Source organism: Pyrus communis, chromosome 9 (genome assembly GCF_963583255.1).
Source record: "Pyrus communis chromosome 9, drPyrComm1.1, whole genome shotgun sequence".
In the NCBI taxonomy this organism is placed as follows: domain Eukaryota; kingdom Viridiplantae; phylum Streptophyta; class Magnoliopsida; order Rosales; family Rosaceae; genus Pyrus; species Pyrus communis.
Genome location: NC_084811.1, coordinates 24,058,670 through 24,078,871, shown reverse-complemented (window position 1 = coordinate 24,078,871; position 20,202 = coordinate 24,058,670). Strand labels below are relative to the sequence as shown.

Genomic DNA, 20,202 nt, shown 5'->3' with positions numbered 1-20,202 from the left:
GACAAGTCAGTGTCGCTGGTTGCACAGACACGCCAGCGTCGCAGGATGCGGTCCGTAGCTGTTGTAACATGTTAACGTTGGTTTCTCAAAAAGCATATAGACGATGACATACACGGTGAATAACAAGGTCAAGACTTACAAGGGAGAACTTGTATGTATAGCATGAGTTTACCGTTACAATAACGTTTCTTATCAATAATACAAGAATATGTAGAAAACTAATACATGCATGCTCTTATATTATTGATATAGAATGCTACGTGATGATGAATTCATATCATGCAAATCCTTCGAGCATGCCATGCAACACATTTGAAATCGTCAAAGCCACAGCAGTAAAAGGACGAAATATATCGTAGCTTTCAATTTGAACAATCAACTGAAATTTCATTTCCTATCTCACTTAGCCACGCGCTTTTTCTTTTGACAAGCAACGATGCAGAACAGAGACGGAAACGGCGGGATAGGAAATTAGGCCACCGAGCCAATGCCCTCCCCACCCCCCCAAATCACGTCCAGCCACGTTTACCTAATCACGTTAAAGACGAATCACGGTGCGCGAAAATCTCAACCGTCATTCACCAGCGTCCAGCACATTCTTTCCCCCCAGAATATTCTCATCAGGAACCCAATCCGCCATCACACGGTTCACAGCTCGCCACCTCATCCTATCACGTGCCTTCTCTCCACATCATCATCCCATAACAGTATCATCACGTGCAAAAATCCGACTTGGAAAGTACACGTGGTTCCGGAAAAAGAAAGCCCCGGAAATACCAACCGTTAAATTCTCAGCCCACCCACAGCTCGTCTCTGTTTGTTTCTTTATATCTGCAAGCTTCCCGAAATCCGAAATCCGATACGGAAGATTCCCGAAATCCGATTCGGAACCCTGGAAAATTCAATTCGTTTGCTCTCAGTCAAAACCCTAGCTCCTCCGCCATGGGAAGCGAAGGCCAAGCCTCGACCTCCTCCAACGCCTTCTCCTTCATATCGAAAGGGTGGAGGGAAGTGAAGGACTCGGCCGACGCGGATCTCCAATTGATGAAGCACCGGGCCAACGAGTTCAAGAACCTAGCGACGTCGTTCGACCGCGAGCTTGAGAACCTGTTCAAGTTTAACTCCGCGTCGTCGGCGGGGATTCGGTCTTCGGCGTCGCCGCCGGCAGAGATTGACTTCGTCAAGAAGCTGCAGCCGAAGCTGTCGGAGTTTCGGAGGGTGTACTCGTCGCCGGACTTCAGCAAGAAGGTTCTGGAGAAGTGGAGCCCCAGGTCGAGGATCCGGATCAATTTGTCGGCGATAAAGAATGCGCTGGTGTCGGAGGTGGAGGACAGGGATGGGGTTATGGAATTTAATAGGGATATTAGGGGAAGGCCATTGAAGTTCAGTGAGTTTTGGGGAGAGTGGAAGGGAGAGGGTGAGGGGGAGGATGTGGAGAGACAATCCATTAAGGATTGGGAACCAATTCGGGCGTTGAAGACGAGATTGAAAGAGTTCGAAAAGCGGGAATTTCTCGGTGGATTTAAGAACAGTGAGTTTGTGGAGAAATTCAAGTCCAGCTTGGTATGTTCTCTCTACCTTCATTTCGTAATTTGTTGCTTTCAGCTTTGAGTTTTCATAGCAATTGAATTTGTTAACTTGGCATTTTGATTGAATCTTGCCTGTGGTTAAATTGGAATGACTTGTTAGAATTCATGTGGAAGTAGGTATTAGTGATACATATTGGTGGCTGTTGTGTTTTTGGCATGTGAAATGAAAACAGAAGTAAAAGAAACTATGAAGCTCTAAACTTGATAGTTGTGTTCTTATTTTCCTTGTCGATATCCTTGTGAGTTTATCGGGTAGCCTAATTTAAATCAGGGTAGAGGACATTGAGACACTACGGCGTTACTAAGGTCTCCTGCACTAAATATGAATGAACAAGTTAGAGTTGATAATACAAAAGGTTTCTTATTTTTTGTAATCCTTTGGTCATAAGAAGGTATAGAACAAAATCCTTCAGCTAAGGTTCTGAAATCATTGGAGAGAGTTTTGCAGTTAACAGTAAACGGGTTTTTGATCAATTACTTTGAGCTATGCGATGCTAATTGGTATTAGGCATATGGTAGTTCTGCGTTATGCATAGATGTTGGGAGTCCAATATCATTCGAAACCACAACCTGTGCACCAAATGGAATACTAGATTAGTTAAAGCTTGATATGTGCCTATGACTATATCGTTGGGTATAAAAGCTTAAGTCTGAGCGTCTAGTGTGAAACAATCCTTCCTTTTAACAAGCAGATTGTTATTTTATTCAATGATGAGTTGCATAGTGATGCCAAACAAATTATATGATGTTTGTTTTCTGAAAGGAGCATTCTTTTTGGTGAATAAAACATTATATATTTACCCATATATATCATTATATCACAGTTGTTTTTACTGCAGTTTACATTTTAAATTTCCCAGTTTTTGCTATCCTTGATCAATGTTTGTTTCATGAAGAGTGGTAATAAACAAGTGCATGCATATTTTTACAACTAATTTTGTTTCCTGCTGTTTTCAGAAGTCAATTTACAAGGAGCCAGAGGAGTCAAAGGTTGGTATACATTCGGCATATTTTGCTTCTGTTGTCCTGTGTTTTCTTTTGGTTGGAAACCTGTGTATCATGTGTCTTTTTTTGTTGGAATCTTTTGTTGTAATGTGTTACCGTACAGAACTCATTTTTGGCATAATTAGGCACACTTTTTAATCCACCACTGTCATGAGCCTCCAGAGGAATTTTTGTTCTTTGATTTGTTCAAAGGTGGTTGTATAAGTTGGGTAAATAAAAGAAACATTTGGCGACATCTGTAAATTTTGTGTATATTTGTTTATTCAATACTTAGTTTTTGCATAAAATTCTTTACATGCATAAAAGAAATCATATATAGCCTTGATGCCCAAGCCTTCCTAGTCCTCTCCTTTCTCTTGGAGCTGTCCTTTTTCTTCCATTGAACTCACGAAAAAACTTGTTAATTTCTGTAACACGGTTCTTAGTGTAGCCAAATAAGAGAAATGATGGGTTAGTACAGTTCCAACAAAGAATGTTTAGTTTCCAAAACTTAACCAAGAAAGATGAGAAGCTAAGATTTGTTGTCCTTGCAAACTGTGGGGTCCGTATTCCAGAAACTCTACATAATGGGCAAGGGTGTCTAGTCATGTTAGCAAGAGAATACTAGACGTAGATTGGGTGTCATTTATTATAAGACTCTTCGAGGAAAACCAGTGGCCTGGATTTTGATGATGCTCCTTGTGAACTAGTTTTGCTGTGCCTGTTTCATTTCAGAATATATGAATTATTATATAGACATAACATAAAACCAATTTAATTGGAATTGAGTAGGTAATGTGCTATTCTAAATTTCTCTCTGTATACATGATATAGGCAGTACCTCCATTGGATGTGACAGAACTTTTGGCATGTTTGGTTAGGCAATCTGAGCCTTTTCTCGATCAACTTGGCGTTAGGAGAAGTAAGTGATTCTTTAATTTCTGTTTAAAGCTGTTACTGTATATGTTCTTAGGTGTATTTTGTGTCTTTTCTTCTGCTAGGGAAACTTTCATGCTTGTATGAAGTAATTAGATGAGTAGTGAGACTTCAAGGGTTCTTTTATATATATATTTTTTATAGTTTTATTTATTTATTTTTTATATTAAATTTGATATATGTTTTATTTTATTTTAAACTTTTTGGGAAGTTATGGAATTTACGGTTCGAAATTAGTTGGACTATTTCCAAGCGTAAAACATATGATATCAATCATGGTATAAACGATGTTCTAAACTCATAGCGTCGGCATCCCTATCATGAACATGAATTTATCTTGAAAAAGGGATTCAATTGGGTATGTTAACTTATTGAGTAACCTCAGGATCATTTCACTCTCTAACAACAGTACACACAAAAGGAAAATAAAAGTAAAGGAATATAATTTCACATATCCTTATCTTTGATTTCATCTTCGATTTCATCTTCCAAGACTGCTGAACTTGTACGGTATTGTAAATGACTGCAGATGTGTGTGAGAAACTAGTGGAAAGCTTGTGCAGCAAACACAAGAACCAAGTTCTGCACTCACATTCTTCTGGAGAGTCATCTCTTATAGACAGTGAAAACATGAATGATGAATTAGATTTAAGGATAGCCAGCGTCATCCAAAGCACAGGGCATTCTTATGATGGTGGGTTTTGGACAGACCATGCAAAGCATGACCAGTTAGATGAGAAAAGACATGTTGCTATTGTCACAACTGCTAGTCTTCCTTGGATGACAGGAACAGCAGTGAATCCACTGTTTCGTGCTGCATATCTTGCAGAGTCTGCAAAACAGAATGTTACATTATTAGTTCCATGGCTTTGTAAATCAGATCAAGAACTTGTATATCCTAGCAACATTACTTTTACTTCACCAGAAGAGCAGGAAATTTATATCCGTAACTGGCTTGAGGAAAGGATTGGCTTTAAAGCAGACTTTAAGATATCATTTTATCCAGGAAAGGTAATTATCTGGTGAATCTGACCATACAAAATGACTTTTTATTTGTATCATGTTATGGTTGCTAATTGATATTTGGTCTTGCTATATATTAGTTTTCAAAAGCAAGGCGAAGCATTTTACCAGCTGGGGACACTACTCAGTTTATTCAGTCCAAGGATGCTGACATTGCTATCCTGGAAGAACCGGAACACTTGAATTGGTATCATCATGGTAAGCGTTGGACCGATAAATTTAACCATGTTGTTGGTGTTGTTCACACAAATTACTTGGAATATATCAAGAGGGAGAAGAATGGTGCTCTCCAAGCCTTCTTTGTGAAGCACATAAACAATTGGGTCACAAGAGCATACTGCGACAAGGTAAGTTAATTCATTGAATATCTGACGATCGCGTGCAATTCTTTTTAGCATGGTTTCTGCTAATGTTATTAGGGTCTGCTAATGCTTTTCTTGATCTGACAACTAAATTGTTAATGATTTCTCCAGGTTCTTCGCCTTTCCTCTGCCACACAGGATTTACCTAAATCTCTGATTTGCAATGTCCACGGTGTGAATCCCAAGTTCTTGAGAATTGGAGAAAAGGTCGCTGCAGAAAGGGAACTTGGACAGGAAGCATTCTCAAAAGGAGCATATTTCTTAGGGAAGATGGTCTGGGCAAAGGGATACCGTGAGCTTATAGATGTGTTGGCAAAGCACAAGTGTGACCTTGATGGCTTCAAGTTGGACGTGTATGGAAATGGAGAGGATGCCAATGAAGTTCAGAGTACGGCTAAAAGCTTGGATTTAAATCTCAACTTTCTGAAAGGAAGAGACCATGCAGATCATTCTCTTCACGGGTAAGGATCTTTTAGGAATTCACTGTACAAAATCATTTTCGCTTCTGTGCCAACCGTGGATTAGAAATAACATGCCATGAGTGATTAAACTGTTCAATTCTACATTTTTTTTTGTTTCTTCCCCCTCTATTCATTTCTCCTGCTAATGATATTCTCTCCTTTGTTTGAAGGTACAAAGTCTTCATAAATCCCAGCGTTAGTGATGTGCTGTGCACGGCTACTGCTGAGGCTCTTGCTATGGGAAAATTTGTAATTTGTGCGGATCATCCATCAAATGAGTTTTTCAGATCATTTCCTAATTGCTTGACCTACAAAACATCCGAGGAATTTGTTGCCAAAGTGAAGGAAGCAATGGCATTTAATCCTCAGCCCCTTACTCCCGAGCAAAGATATCATCTTTCATGGGAAGCTGCTACCCAGAGGTTTATGGAGTATTCTGAGCTTGACAGAGTCTTGAACAAAGACAACGATGGTGCAAAATCAAGCATGGGAAATCGAAAGCGGATCCCAAAATCCGCATCAATGCCTAGCTTGACAGGTATGGTTGATGGAGGATTGGCATTTGCCCACTACTGTCTCACCGGCAATGAATTCCTTAGACTATGCACCGGAGCAATTCCCGGAAGCCGAGACTATGACAAGCAACACTGCAAAGACCTTCATCTCTTGCCTCCCCTGGTAGAGAATCCAATATATGGGTGGTAAGTAGATTACCAGTCCAACTGTGTATAATACTAACACGCGGTAATTTAGGATCCTGCAAGCAATGATTTAGGTAGAAAAAGTTTGTTGCTGCAAATGTATGCATTAATGGAGCATATATTTTGGTAGATATCCAGATCCAAGTTTTGCTTTGTTCTCTCGTATTTATTTGTAGAAAATAATTGCCAGTATATAGTCAAGCCATGAAATTGTACTACGTTTTGCTGAACTGATGAGACAAGTGAGCATATATTATGAAATAAGATGATTTGTTTCTTCAAATATTTCTTTCATAAATGTAAATTTACCTACTTTTTCTGTTCAACAATTGCGTCATGTCGGATTCAAACTTAGAACCTTCTCTAATACAGTGGAGCCTGAGTGTTACTAAACCAAATTACGGTGCTTTAAATTTATTTTGATAGACGTTATTAACATCCCATCGTACTCTCCCACATTCATTTGTATTCGGATTATCGAATTTTGATCATATTTGAATTATCATACTGCCCTTCTAAATTCATATCGTGTTAATTATATCAAATCTAATAAGATCCAGATTAAAATTCGATCCCCTTTGGAGATGCAGATTGAGTTTGCCTTCCCATTTTCTGAGGTGGCTAGACAAATTGGAATTGCCTCTTGTTTGCCGTTAGCATCTGGAAGGAGTGATATATTGTTTATCCACTTATTTTATCAAATTTTAGCCTACTCCAAAGGATGAGGTCGGATACTTTACAGACCATTATCATAAAAGTGGTGTGATCCTAATTTATACAAATGATGAGGAAAGTACACCAATACTTCTGAGATTTTTCATGTTTTCACAAAGCTGCGTACGATTTTGAATTGTTTTTACTAAACTCTTTCGGTTAGAAGAATTGTTGATGTCATTAAAAAGTTTCCCCAATAAAAAATTTACTCTCAAAGATTGAAATACAAATACACTGCTCGAGCTTTATTCGTATTTTTGCTTTGTGGATTACTGCTAAACAATGTCACTGTTGGAGAATTTAGAGAATGAAGGTAGGAGAGGGACGACAAAAGAGAGAAAAGAGGTCTCATAGGTTGTAATTTCACTTATGCTCTTTGGTGGCATTATGCTTTTATTTATACTAGTGAGGTGGTCTTTTCTTGCCTCACAACTAATACAAGCATAATGAGATTGGATAACACCAAATTCTATTGGACTCTACTTCTGGATTTAGGCAATCATATCTAAACAATATTGATTCCAACATCCCCCTTGAATGTGTAAAGCTTAAGAAGTAATTGAATCATGTCTTCTCAGATGATTGTTGAAGTATTCGATCGGCATCGACAATTTACATGCAAATCAAAATTAAGGGTGCATTAAAGCATTATAAACTCACAAAAACTTGACAATGGTAAAATCAAAGCCGGACCAAACCCAAAGTCTCAGAGAAAAATGTGAGAAATGCAAAGTCGAAACTTGAGGAGATCAAGCGGCAATGAACACTCATATAAGGATATAACCAACCTAGGATAAATGTCTCGTTAAATCTTATCAGGTTACCAAACATTTTTTTAGTGCTTAACTTTAAAGTGAAACCATTTCTGGTGAAAAGGGCAATACCAAACGGGGCTTAGGTATTCCCAATCCTATTGGAATTGACTTCTAAATTTACACAATTATATTCCTAAACAATATTGATTGCAACAATCACTTCATTTTGTGTTTAGAGGTTATATGAAATCATGTTAGCGGTCCTGTTGTAAGGTTTAAAAACTTAGGGTTAAGTGAAAAAAAAAACCTAAAGGGATTGTGTAAAAACACAGTAAATCCCTATAGCCATCTAACTATATATCTAGAAGAGTAAATTTATCATTTATGTTGTAGGCTTATTTAGCTGAGCTATTCTAAGGGAATAGAGAAAGGGAAGCCGGCGGTAGTGAGAAAGAGAAGAGAGAGATTTAATCATGAGGTGTGTGTTATATCACCTCATTGTGCCTTTATTTATAGTAGTATGATAGGTTAAATCCTTACCCTTTTAGGATTACAACTCTAATATGAATTAGACTACTAGATGGAATATAAAAGATATCCCTAGATACACTAGGATTTACACAATCACATTCCTATTCCAAATATGACTGCAACACTCCCCCTTGAGTGTTTAAATACTTAAACAAACATCGCATCAGATATTTAGTAGATAAGGTAGAACAGTTGATGAAGTCGGTGACACAACGGGCGAATGCGAGTCTCAAATTTAAGAAAGTATGCCTTGGTAGTAAAATTCACAAAACCTCGCTATGTAAAACCCAAGGTGGGGGAAAAACCAATAGACTAAGGAGAAAAGTGAGAAGTATGCATAATGTTTAAAACAAAAGTCAAACATAAGGAAAGTAGTGAACTCAACGGAGTAAGATCATCCCAAGATGGGTGCCTCATCAAAACCTCGTTAGGTAGCAAAAATCCAGTGGGAAAAATGCTCCTAATCTTAGGAAAAATAGTACATCAAGATCAAGTGAGTATGCTTCAGGATACTCTTCTTGAGTTAGACATAACTTCCAAATAAGAAAACTACAAGCAATTAAATTTAGATAATTTATGCATACCGATTCCTTGGACGAGCTTTTAAAAAATAGACTTGGGCAATGACTTGGTGAAGAGATCGGCCAAGTTGTCCTGGGAGCGGATTTGCTTGACTTCAATGTTCTGATGCTATTGTTATTAGTGAGAGTAAAAGAATTTCAACGCTATATGCTTGGTGTTGTCTCCCTTAATGTATCCCTTCTTTAACTGCTCGATACATGTTGCATTGTCTTCAAAGATCGTCGTAGGAAGGTCAATGATGGAAGTAAGACCATTAGTGCTTCGAATATGTTCCATAATTGCTGTTAGCCAAAAGCACTCACGCAATGCTTCATGCAGGGCGATAATCTCAACATGGTTTGAAGAAGTCACAACTAGCATTTGCTTGGTAGACTTCTAAGACATAGCGGTGTCTCTAACGATAAAGACATAGCCCATTTGAGAACATGCCCTATGTGGGTTAGACATATATCCAACATCTGTGTAACCAACAAGGTGGGAATCAATCCGAGAACCAAGAGGGGCAACAACTCTCGATGATTTGTGGGTATAGAACAAGCCTAAATTCTTCGTACTCTTGAGGTAGCGGAAAATTTCTTTAGCAGCATTCCAGTGTCTACGTATGGGTGCATTGCTGTATCTAGCAAAAAGATTAATAGCGAATGAGATGTCAGGTCCAGTGCATTGAGCCAAATACAATAAAGCCCCAATTGCACTTAGGTATGGAACTTTGGGTTCTAAAATCTCTTTTTCATTCTCATTTGGACAGAAAGGATCTCGTTTAGCATCTAGAGTCCGAATGACCATATGTATACTCAAGGGCTTTGCTTTATCCTCATTAAAACGTCGCAACACCTTTTGAATGTAGTTCGATTAATGTACAAGGATTCCATCCGAACAATGCTCGATCTCCAGGCCGAGACAATATAGAGTTTTCCCAAGATCTTTCATCTCAAATTCCGATTTGAAGTGCACGACAATTTTCTCAAGCTCTGCAGGAGTTCTGACGAGGTTCATGTCGTCGACATAAATGCAATGATTGCAAATCCGGAATGTGAATTCATTATGAACATGCATGGGCATAATTTGTTGTTCACATAACCCTGACTTGTCAAATATTCACTTAGACGGTTATACCACATCCACCCGGATTGTTTCAATTTGTAGAGTGATCTCCTCAATATAATAGAGAGAGTGTTCCGTGGTCTAGAACTATTTGAACCAGTCAATGGAAGTCCTTTTGGAACTTTCATGTATATTTATGTATCGAGATCCCTATAAAGATACACGGTTACCATGTTCATAAGCTGCATATTCAGTTTTCAGAAACTACTAAACTAATTAGGTAACGGAATGTTATGACGTCCATTACGAGGGAATACGCCTCATCGTAATCAATCCTAAGGCGTTGAGAGAAGCCTTGCGCTGCGAGGCGTGCTTTGTACCACACTATTTCATTCTTTTCATTACGTTTCCTCACGAAAACCCACTTGTAGCCAACAAGCTTCACACATGGTGGTGTAGGAACAATAGGTCTAAACACTTTACGTTTCGCAAGCGAATCGAGTTCAACCTAGATTGCTTGTTTCCAGTTTAACCAATCTGTTCTACGTCGACATTCATCAATGGAACGTGGTTCAATGTCATCGCTAAGCATAACGTTAGTAGCTACTGTGTACACAAATGCATTGTCGACGATTATCTCATTTCGACTCTAAACCTTATCCAATACTGCGTAGTGGATCGAAATATTGCGATTCTTAGGAGGTCGGTTTGTCTTGTCTAAGAGATCACCGTAATTTAGAATAACCTCATGCGTTCGAACAGATGAGTGAACGATGGTCGGATTCAAATTAAGGTCACTAGTTGGTGCTAATTTCCTCTTCTGGGGTTGTGAATCCTTTGAACCAAGGGGTATGCCATGCTTCAGGGATGGAGCAGATGATTGGCTAGCCGCCAATGTACCGGGCCGCATGGAAGATGTGGCCGCCCAACCTTCGGGGATGGTTCGGCCTTCCTAGGCGGGATTGTGATGTACGTGGGGTACATCTATCTTTGCAGGTGTGTTTGCAGTAGGTATGTGTGATCTTGTCACCTTAGCTAGATCATTAAAAACATCTGGCATGCTCTAAGAATGCTCTAAAGATCTATAATTCATTGCACCTTAGTTTCAGACTGGGCAGTGCATGGATCTAAATGAGACATAGTGGGAACATACCACGACAATTCGCAATGTTCTCCAGGAACGTTAGCATGCTTATCTTCCTTAACGATGGGAAGACTATCTCATCAAAGTGACAAATGGCAAAATGTGCGGTACAATTGATGGCGAATCATAACCGACATAGATTTTTATTTTTCTCGAAGGACCCATTCTCGTACGTAATGGCAGTGTTATTGGCACATAAACTGCGCACCCAAACACATGTAAATGTGAGACGTCAGACTCGTATTTAGTAAGCAACTGTAACGGTGAATGAGGTTAGGTAGTGATGGGCCTCAGGCGGACCAGTATAGCTACATACAATATTGTATAGCCCTAGGCAGATACCGGCAGTTTAGTTCGCATAACCAAATTTCGAGCTATCAATTGAAGACACTTTATGAAAGCTTTTGCCAGGCCGTTTTGGGTGTGAACATGGGGTACAAGATATTCCACTTCAATCCTTACTAACATGCAATAATCGTCAAAAGTCTGTGACATAAACTCTTCAGCATTATCCAGTTGAATCGACTTGATCAGATAATCATAGTGGTGAGCCCTTAGCTTAATAATTTGTGCTAGGAGTTTCGCAAATGCAGCGTTGCGTGTTAACAACAGGTAAACATGTGACCATCGTGTCGATGCATCAACCAACACCATAAAGTATCTAAATGGTCCGCATGTTGGTTGGATAGGTCCACAAATATCCCCTTGAATCTTCTGAAGAAACTTAGGAGGGTTGTGAATGATCTTTGTAATCGAGGTTAACTATTCAACTTCCCCAAAGAACACACTTTGCATGGCGGGAATCCAGCATAGGGAGGTAAATGATGCCTATGTGATGATTTGAGATACGGTACATCAACTCACGTCCGAGATGTCCCATATGGTCATGCCAAAGCAGTAAAGTGCTCTGGAACTCAGGCACAGGGCCGACCACATGGTGGGCTGCTAGGATGCAAATGGTTGTGATGTACAACCCACTCGGGAGACGTTCCAATAAATACGCTTCTGGCCATATTTGTACAAAGTGATACAAAGAAATTCAGAACCATTATCTTCAGTGGTTTCAATATGATATTGATTATCTCGAATATCTTTAAAACTCAACAATGTTCTCCCGAAACGTGAAGAATAGAGGGCCTCTTTAATGGTTAAGACAATACCATTGGACAACATGATACGGGTCTTTCCGTATCCTTCAATTAGGTTGGATGGGCTTGAGAGAGTTATCAGAAGGGCGTTCTTAGGTACAAAGTTAGTAAAATAGTGTCACTCACGCAATATCGTGTGCATGGTAACACTATCAGGCAGACAACTAACTTCCCCACTAGACGTATACTTAGAAATAAATTGATTGAATTGGTCACATACATAAACATAATTTCATCCATTCAATTAATCAATTCAAGAAATAATATCCATAAAACAATTATCCATAATTCAAAACAAACCAAAACCAAACAAATTATTCCAAATTATTCCGAATTTTGATCATATTTGAATTATCATACTGCCCTTCTAAATTCATATCGTTTTAATTAAATCAAATCTAATAGGATCCAGATTAAAATTCGATCCCCTTTGGAGATGCAGATTGAGTTTGCCTTCCCATTTTCTGAGGTGGCTAGACAAATTGGAACTGCCTCTTGTTTGCCGTTAGCATCTGGAAGGAGTGATATATTGTTTATCCACTTATTTTATCAAATTTTAGCCTACTCCAAAGGATGAGGTCGGATACTTTACAGACCATTATCATAAAAGTGGTGTGATCCTAATTTAAAAAAAATGATGAGGAAAGTACACCAATACTTCTGAGATTTTTCATGTTTTCACAAAGCTGCGTACGATTTTGAATTGTTTTTACTAAACTCTTTCGGTTAGAAGAATTGTTGATGTCATTAAAAAGTTTCCCCAATAAAAAATTTACTCTCAAAGATTGAAATACAAATACACTGCTCGAGCTTTATTCGTATTTTTGCTTTGTGGATTACTGTTAAACAATGTCACTGCTGGAGAATTTAGAGAATGAAGGTAGGAGAGGGACGACAGAAGAGAGAAAAGAGGTCTCATAAGTTGTAATTTCACTTATGCTCTTTGGTGGCATTATGCCTTTATTTATACTAGTGAGGTGGTCTTTTCTTGCCGCACAACTAATACAAGTCATAATGAGATTAGATAACACCAAATTCTTTTGGACTCTACTTCTGGATTTAGGCAATCATATCTAAACAATATTGGCTCCAACATCCCCCTTGAATGTGTAAAGCTCAGATGATTGTTGAAGTATTCGATCGGCATCGACAATTTACATGCAAATCAAAATTAAGGGTGCATTAAAGCATTATAAACTCACAAAAACTTGACAATGGTAAAATCAAAGCCGGACCAAACCCAAAGTCTCAGAGAAAAATGTGAGAAGTGCAAAGTCGAAACTTGAGGAGATCAAGCGGCAATGAACACTCATATAAGGATATAACCAACCTAGGATAAATGTCTCGTTAAATCTTGTCAGTTACCAAACATTTTTTTAGTGCTTAACTTTAAAGTGAAACCATTTCTGGTGAAAAGGGCAATACCAAACGGGGCTTAGGTATTCCCAATCCTATTGGAATTGACTTCTAAATTTACACAATTATATTCCTAAACAATATTAATTGCAACAATCACTTCATTTTGTGTTTAGAGGTTATATGAAATCATGTTAGCGGGTCCTGTTGTAAGGTTTAAAAACTTAGGGTTAAGTGAAAAAAAAAAACCTAAAGGGATTGTGTAAAAACACAGTAAATCTCTATAGCCATCTAACTATATATCTAGAAGAGTAAATTTATCATTTACGTTGTAGGCCTATTTAGCTGAGCTATTATAAGGGAATAGAGAAAGGGAAGCCGGCGGTAGTGAGAGAGAGAAGAGAGAGATTTAATCGTGAGGTGTGTGTTATATCACCTCATTGTGCCTTTATTTATAGTAGTATGATAGGTTAAATCCTTACCCTTTTAGGATTACAACTCTAATATGAATTATACTACTAGAGGGAATATAAAAGATATCCCTAGATACACTAGGATTTACACAATCACATTCCTATTCCAAATATGACTGCAACACTCCCCCTTGAGTGTTTAAATACTTAAACAAACATCGCATCAGATATTTAGTAGATAAGGTAGAACAGTTGATGAAGTCGGTGGCACAACGGGCAAATACGAGTCTCAAATTTAAGAAAGTATGCCTTGGTAGTAAAACTCACAAGACTTCGCTATGTAAAATCCAAGGTGGGAGAAAAACCAATAGACTAAGGAGAAAAGTGAGAAGTATGCATAATGTTTAAAACAAAAGTCAAACATGAGGAAAGTAGTGAACTCAACAGAGTATGATCATCCCAAGATGGGTGCCTCATCAAAACCTCGTTAGGTAGCAAAAACCCAGTGGGAAAAATGCTCCTAATCTTAGGAAAAATAGTACATCAAGATCAAGTGAGTATGCTTCAGGATACTCCTCTTGAGTTAGACATAAATTCCAAATAAGAAAACTACAAGCAATTAAATTTAGATAATTTATTCATATCGATTCCTTGGACGAGCTTCTAAAAAATAGACTTGGGTAATGACTTGGTGAAGAGACCGGCCAAGTTGTCCTAGGAACGGATTTGCTTGACTTCAATGTTCTGATGCTATTGTTACTGGTGAGAGTAAAAGAATTTCGACGCTATGTGCTTGGTGTTGTCTCCCTTAATGTATCCCTTCTTTAACTGCTCGATACATGTTGCATTGTCTTCAAAGATCGTCGTAGGAAGGTCAATGATGGAAGTAAGACCATTAATGCTTCGAATATGTTCCATAATTGTTGTTAGCCAAAAGCACTCACGCAATACTTCATGCAGGGCGAGAATCTCAACATGGTTTGAAGAAGTCACCACTAGCATTTGCTTGGTAGACCTCTAAGACATAGCGGTGTCTCTAACAATAAATACATAGCCCATTTAAGAACATGCCCTATGTGGGTTAGACATATATCCAACATCTGTGTAACCAACAAGGCGGGAATCGATCCGAGAACCAAGGGGGGTAGCAACTCTCGATGATTTGCGGGTATAGAACAAGCCTAAATTCTTCGTACTCTTAAGGTAGCGGAAAATTTCTTTAGCACCATTCCAGTGCCTATGTGTGGGTACATTGCTGTATCTAGCAAAAAGATTAATAGCGAATGAGATGTCGGGTCTAGTGCATTGAGCCAAATACAATAAAGCCCCAATTGCACTTAGGTATGGAACTTTGGGTTCCAAAATCTCTTTTTCATCCTCATTTGGACAGAAAGGATCTTATTTAGCATCTAGAGTCCGAATGACCATATGTGTACTCAAGGGCTTCGCTTTATCCTCATTAAAACGTCGCAACACCTTTTGGGTGTAGTTCGATTAATGTACAAGGATTCCATCCGAACAATGCTCGATCTCCAGGCCGAGACAATATAGAGTTTTCCCAAGATCTTTCATCTCAAATTCCGATTTGAAGTGCACGACAATTTTCCCAAGATCTTTCATCTCAAATCCTTAATGTGACATGCATGGGCATAATTTGTTGTTCACATAACCCTGACTTGTCAAATATTCACTTAGACGATTATACCACATCCACCCGGATTATTTCAATTTGTAGAGTGATCTCCTCAATATAATAGAGAGAGTGTTCCGTGGTCTAGAACTATTTGAATCAGTCAATGGAAGTCCTTTTGGAACTTTCATGTAGATTTATGTATCGAGATCCCCATAAAGATACACGATTACCATGTTCATAAGCTGCTTATTCAGTTTTTCAGAAACTACTAAACTGATTAGGTAACGGAATGTTATGACGTCCATTACGAGGGAATACGCCTCCTCGTAATCAATCCTAAGGCGTGAGAGAAGCCTTGCGCTGCGAGGCGTGCTTTGTACCACACTATTTCATTCTTTTCATTACGTTTCTTCACGAAAACCCATTTGTAGCCAACAAGCTTCACACATGGTGGTGTAGGAACAATAGGTCTAAACACCTTACGTTTCGCAAGCGAATTGAGTTCGACCTAGATTGCTTGTTTCCAGTTTAACCAATCTGTTCTATGTCGGCATTCATCAATGAAACGTGGTTCAATGTCATCGCTAAGCATAATGTCAGTAGTTACTGTGTACACAAATGCATTGTCGACGATTATCTCATTCTGATTCTAAACCTTATCCAATACTCCGTAGTGGACCGAAATCTTATGATTCTTGGGAGGTCGGTTTGTCTTGTCTAAGAGATCATCGTAATTTAGAATAACCTCATGCGTTCGAACTGATGAGTGAAAGATGGTCGGATTCAAATTAAGGTCACTAGTTGGTGCTGATTTCCTCTTATGGGGTTATGAATCCTTTGAACCAAGGGGTATGCCATGCTTCAGGGATGGAGCAGATGATTAGCTAGCCGCCAATGTACCGAGCCGCATGGAAGATGTGGCCGCCCAACCTTCGGGGATGGTTCGGCCTTCCTAGGCGAGATTGTGACGTACGCGGGGTACATCTATCTTTGCATGTGTGTTTGCAGTAGGTATGTGTGATCTTGTCACCTTAGCTAGATCATTAAAAACATTTGGCATGCTCTAAGCAATGCTCTAAAGATCTATAATTCATCGCACCTTAGTTTCAGACTGGGCAGTGCATGGATCTAAATGAGACATAGTGGGAGCATACCACGACAATTCGCGATGTTCTCCAGGAACGTTAGTATGCTTATCTTCCTTAACGATGGGAAGACTGTCTCATCAAAGTGACAAATGGCAAAATGTGCGGTAAAATTGATGGCGAATCATAACCGACATAGATTTTTATTTTTCTCTGAGGACCCATTTTCGTACGTAATGGCGGTGTTATTGTCACATAAGCTGCGCACCCAAACACATGTAAATGTGAGACGTCAAACTTGTATCTAGTAAGCAATTGTAACGGTGAATGAGGTTAGGTAGTGATGGGCCTCAAGCGGACTAGTATAGCTACGTGCAATATTGCATAGCCCCAGGCAGATACCGGCAGTTTAGTTCGCATAACCAAATTTCAAGCTATCAATTGAAGACACTTTATGAAAGCTTTTGCCAGGCCGTTTTGGGTGTGAACATGGGGTACAAGATATTCCACTTCAATCCTTACTAACATGCAATAATCGTCAAAAGTCTGTGACATAAACTCTCCAGCATTATCCAGTTGAATCGACTTGATCGGATAATCATAGTGGTGAGCCCTTAGCTTAATAATTTGTACTAGAAGTTTCACAAATGCAGCGTTGCGTGTTGACAATAGGCAAACATGTGACCATCGTGTCGATGCATCAACTAACACCATAAAGTATCTAAATGGTCCGCATGTTGGTTGGATAGGTCCACAAATATCCCCTTGAATCTTCTGAAGAAACTTAGGTGGGTTATGAATGATCTTTGTAATCGAGGGTTAACTATTCAACTTCCCTAAATAACACACTTTGCATGGCGGGAATCCAGCACATGGAGGTAAATAATGCCTATGTGATGATTTGAGATACAATACATCAACTTACGTCCGAGATGCCTCATACAGTCATGCCAAAGCAGCAAAATGCTCTGGAACTCTGGCACAGGGCCGACCACATGGTGGGCTGCTAGGATGCAAATGGTTGTGATGTACAACCCACTCGGGAGACGTTCCAATAAATACGCTTCTGGCCATATTTGTACAAAGTGATACAAAGAAATTCAGAACCATTATCTTCAGTGGTTTCAATATGATATTGATTATCTCGAATATCTCTAAAACTCAACAATGTTCTCCCGAAACGTGAAGAATAGAGGGCCTCTTTAATGGTTAAGACAATACCATTGGACAACATGATACGGGCCTTTCCGTATCCTTCAATTAGGTTGGATGGGCTTGAGAGAGTTATCAGAAGGGCGTTCTTAGGTACAAAGTTAGTAAAATAGTGTCGCTCACGCAATATGGTGTGCATGGTAACATTATTAGGCAAACAACTAACTTCCCCACTGGACGTATACCTAGAAATAAATTGATTGAATTGGTCACATACATAAACATAATTTCATCCATTCAATTAATCAATTCGAGAAATAATCTCCATAAAACTATTATGCATAATTCAAAACAAACTAAAACTAAACAAATTATTCCAAATACTTAGAAAAACTGTCCAAAATTAAACCATAAACCTAGAAAAATAAAGGGGGGGGGGGTCCGGCCATTCCTAGTAGGTTCGGCCACTAAGGGTAAAACACCCTAAAAACATGTCTAGAAGAATAAAAACTTATTCGTCCATAGGAGCTAATGCTTCCTGAAAATCTGATATCTCTATGGATGTAGTAGAATCTTAGGGATGATCCACATGTGCAAAGTTAGACTCACAACGGGAATGATACTTGGAAATAGCCTCAGGGGTAACTCGACATACGCGTGACTAATGATCCTTTGATCCACAGAAGTAGCACATGTCCATTTCAGTGGAAATCAATTGAACGGTAGTTATTCCTTTGTTCTTGAAGTTTGGGGCCTTAGAAGCAAGGGATTGGCACTTTTGGGTCACATTTCTTCCCTTGTGGGGGTGCTTGATTCTGTTGACCTTGGGCCTGTGGTGGGACTTGCTGCCCATTGCCAGGGTCAAGGCGATTCTTGTGTCGTTTGTGGCTATTATAATTGGTCGCATGCACTTCAGGCATGGCGTTCAAGTCAGGGGGTCGAGCTTGATGATTCTTCATCAAAAAATGGTTTTGTTTTTCAGTGAGAAGTAAAACAGAGATCAAATCCGAAAATTTGGTGAATTTCTTTGCCCTATATTGTTGTTACAGGATAATATTGGTGGCATAGATGGTTGAATAGGTATTCTCCAAGATATCTGATTCAGTTAGTTCCACCTTACAGAACTTCAACAGTGATCGGATTCTACAAACTTCAGAGTTGTATTCATTCATAGACTTAAAGTCTTGGAAGTGAAGATGTTGCTAGTCGTGTTTTGCTTCATGCAAGTAGATGTCTTTCTGGTGATCGAAATTGGTCAGCCAGAGCAAGCCAGAGGGTGCGTGCGCCCTCCTCAGCGAGGTACTCGGACTATAGAGCATCATGGATGTGTATTCGAATGAAGATCATTGCAGTAGCTTTCTGAGCTTCGTCGACATGTTTGTCGTTGGTAAGTGCCTCAATGGCGGCTCTAATATCTTTTGCAGTAAGATGGAGTTTCATGTCTTGAACCCACTTCAGGTAGTTATTCTAGATACTTCCAAAGCAGTGAAATTGAGCTTGTTCAAGTTTGACATGTCCCTAAAATGGAGGGTACAAAAGTGTGGTTAGTCATATGGTAATCCATAGACATACATTGTAGAACATTCGGGTTCTATAAACATGTATTGTTTTAATTTATGCATGAAAACTACAGGTTTCATGTGGTAACTTCTGAATGAAAACTTCGGGTTTCAAATGCACTAAATATGAAACTACAGGTTTAATTTAGTTTTATGAACGATTAGTTCATAAAGGAGAAGTTCCTGCAAGAAACACAGAATGCAATATGCTCATTTAAGTGTAATGGATTTGAGTTGCTTCGGGAACTCAAGTGTGAGAGCTTCGGGGCTACGAAAGGATGTCAACGGTTCAATGTATAAAAATAAATTATTGAATTGATAATGTCCAAAAGTGATATTCAGGTAAATAATTTTGAATTAATTATCAGATTAATGGACTACATGTCACTTCTAATTAATTCAATAGATCGGGACCAAAACGTGGTTGATCTTGGAAGCAAAAATAATAATAACATTTGGGTTAAAATGATTTAAAATGCAAAAAATTAGCATTGGATTCGAAAAACCATAGCCCAATAGCATTTAGGCTTGGGTGATGTGAGTAGGGTAAAGCCCTAGAGGCTTTTGGGCCTCAGGTTTGGCTGCAAGCCACGGGCCGAGGGACTGGGTAGTCCAACAGCAAGTTGCTGGCATTTTTTGGCTAAAGGGTGTGCAGCAGCAAGCCTAACTGAAGCTAGCTTGTGGGTCAGCACACGCGAGGCTTAGACGAAGTTGGGGTCGGGTCTTTGGACCATGGGGTTGGCTACGGTACATGTGGGCTGGGGCGGTAGCAAGCCCAACAAACCAAAGGCTTGTGGGTTATGGGCTCCGGGTTGGACTGGGGCTTCCGGCCTGTAGTTTATGTAACCCAGGCCGAAGCTTGGTTGGTTTCCAATAAGGCAGCGAGCCCAAAGGGCTATGTGCTTTGTCTAGATGTTAATATGACACCGTTTCCCCACATGGCTGGGCTTCAAGGCAATGCAGTGGTTCGACATGGTGTCACGGTGGTGCTGCAGTGACGTAAAAAAAAAAAATTTTGTTTTGATTTTTT

The 20,202-nt window shown here is 39.2% G+C and overlaps 2 protein-coding genes across 2 annotated transcripts; one reads left to right on the top strand and one right to left on the bottom strand.

Annotated features, from left to right (window-relative positions):
* The first annotated feature begins 825 nt into the window (after positions 1-825).
* Positions 826-6,339, top strand: LOC137745764 (digalactosyldiacylglycerol synthase 1, chloroplastic-like). The gene is made up of 7 exons (XM_068485772.1): positions 826-1,563; positions 2,547-2,579; positions 3,408-3,495; positions 4,039-4,520; positions 4,613-4,879; positions 5,006-5,355; positions 5,526-6,339. The coding sequence occupies exons 1-7, from the start codon at positions 943-945 to the stop codon at positions 6,058-6,060; spliced, it is 2,376 nt and encodes a 791-aa protein (XP_068341873.1). The 5' UTR covers positions 826-942; the 3' UTR covers positions 6,061-6,339.
* Positions 6,340-9,013: 2,674 nt separating this feature from the next.
* Positions 9,014-9,424, bottom strand: LOC137744550 (secreted RxLR effector protein 161-like). The gene has a single exon (XM_068484336.1). It carries the CDS (start codon positions 9,422-9,424, stop codon positions 9,014-9,016), a length of 411 nt encoding a protein of 136 aa, XP_068340437.1.
* Positions 9,425-20,202: the final 10,778 nt, after the last annotated feature.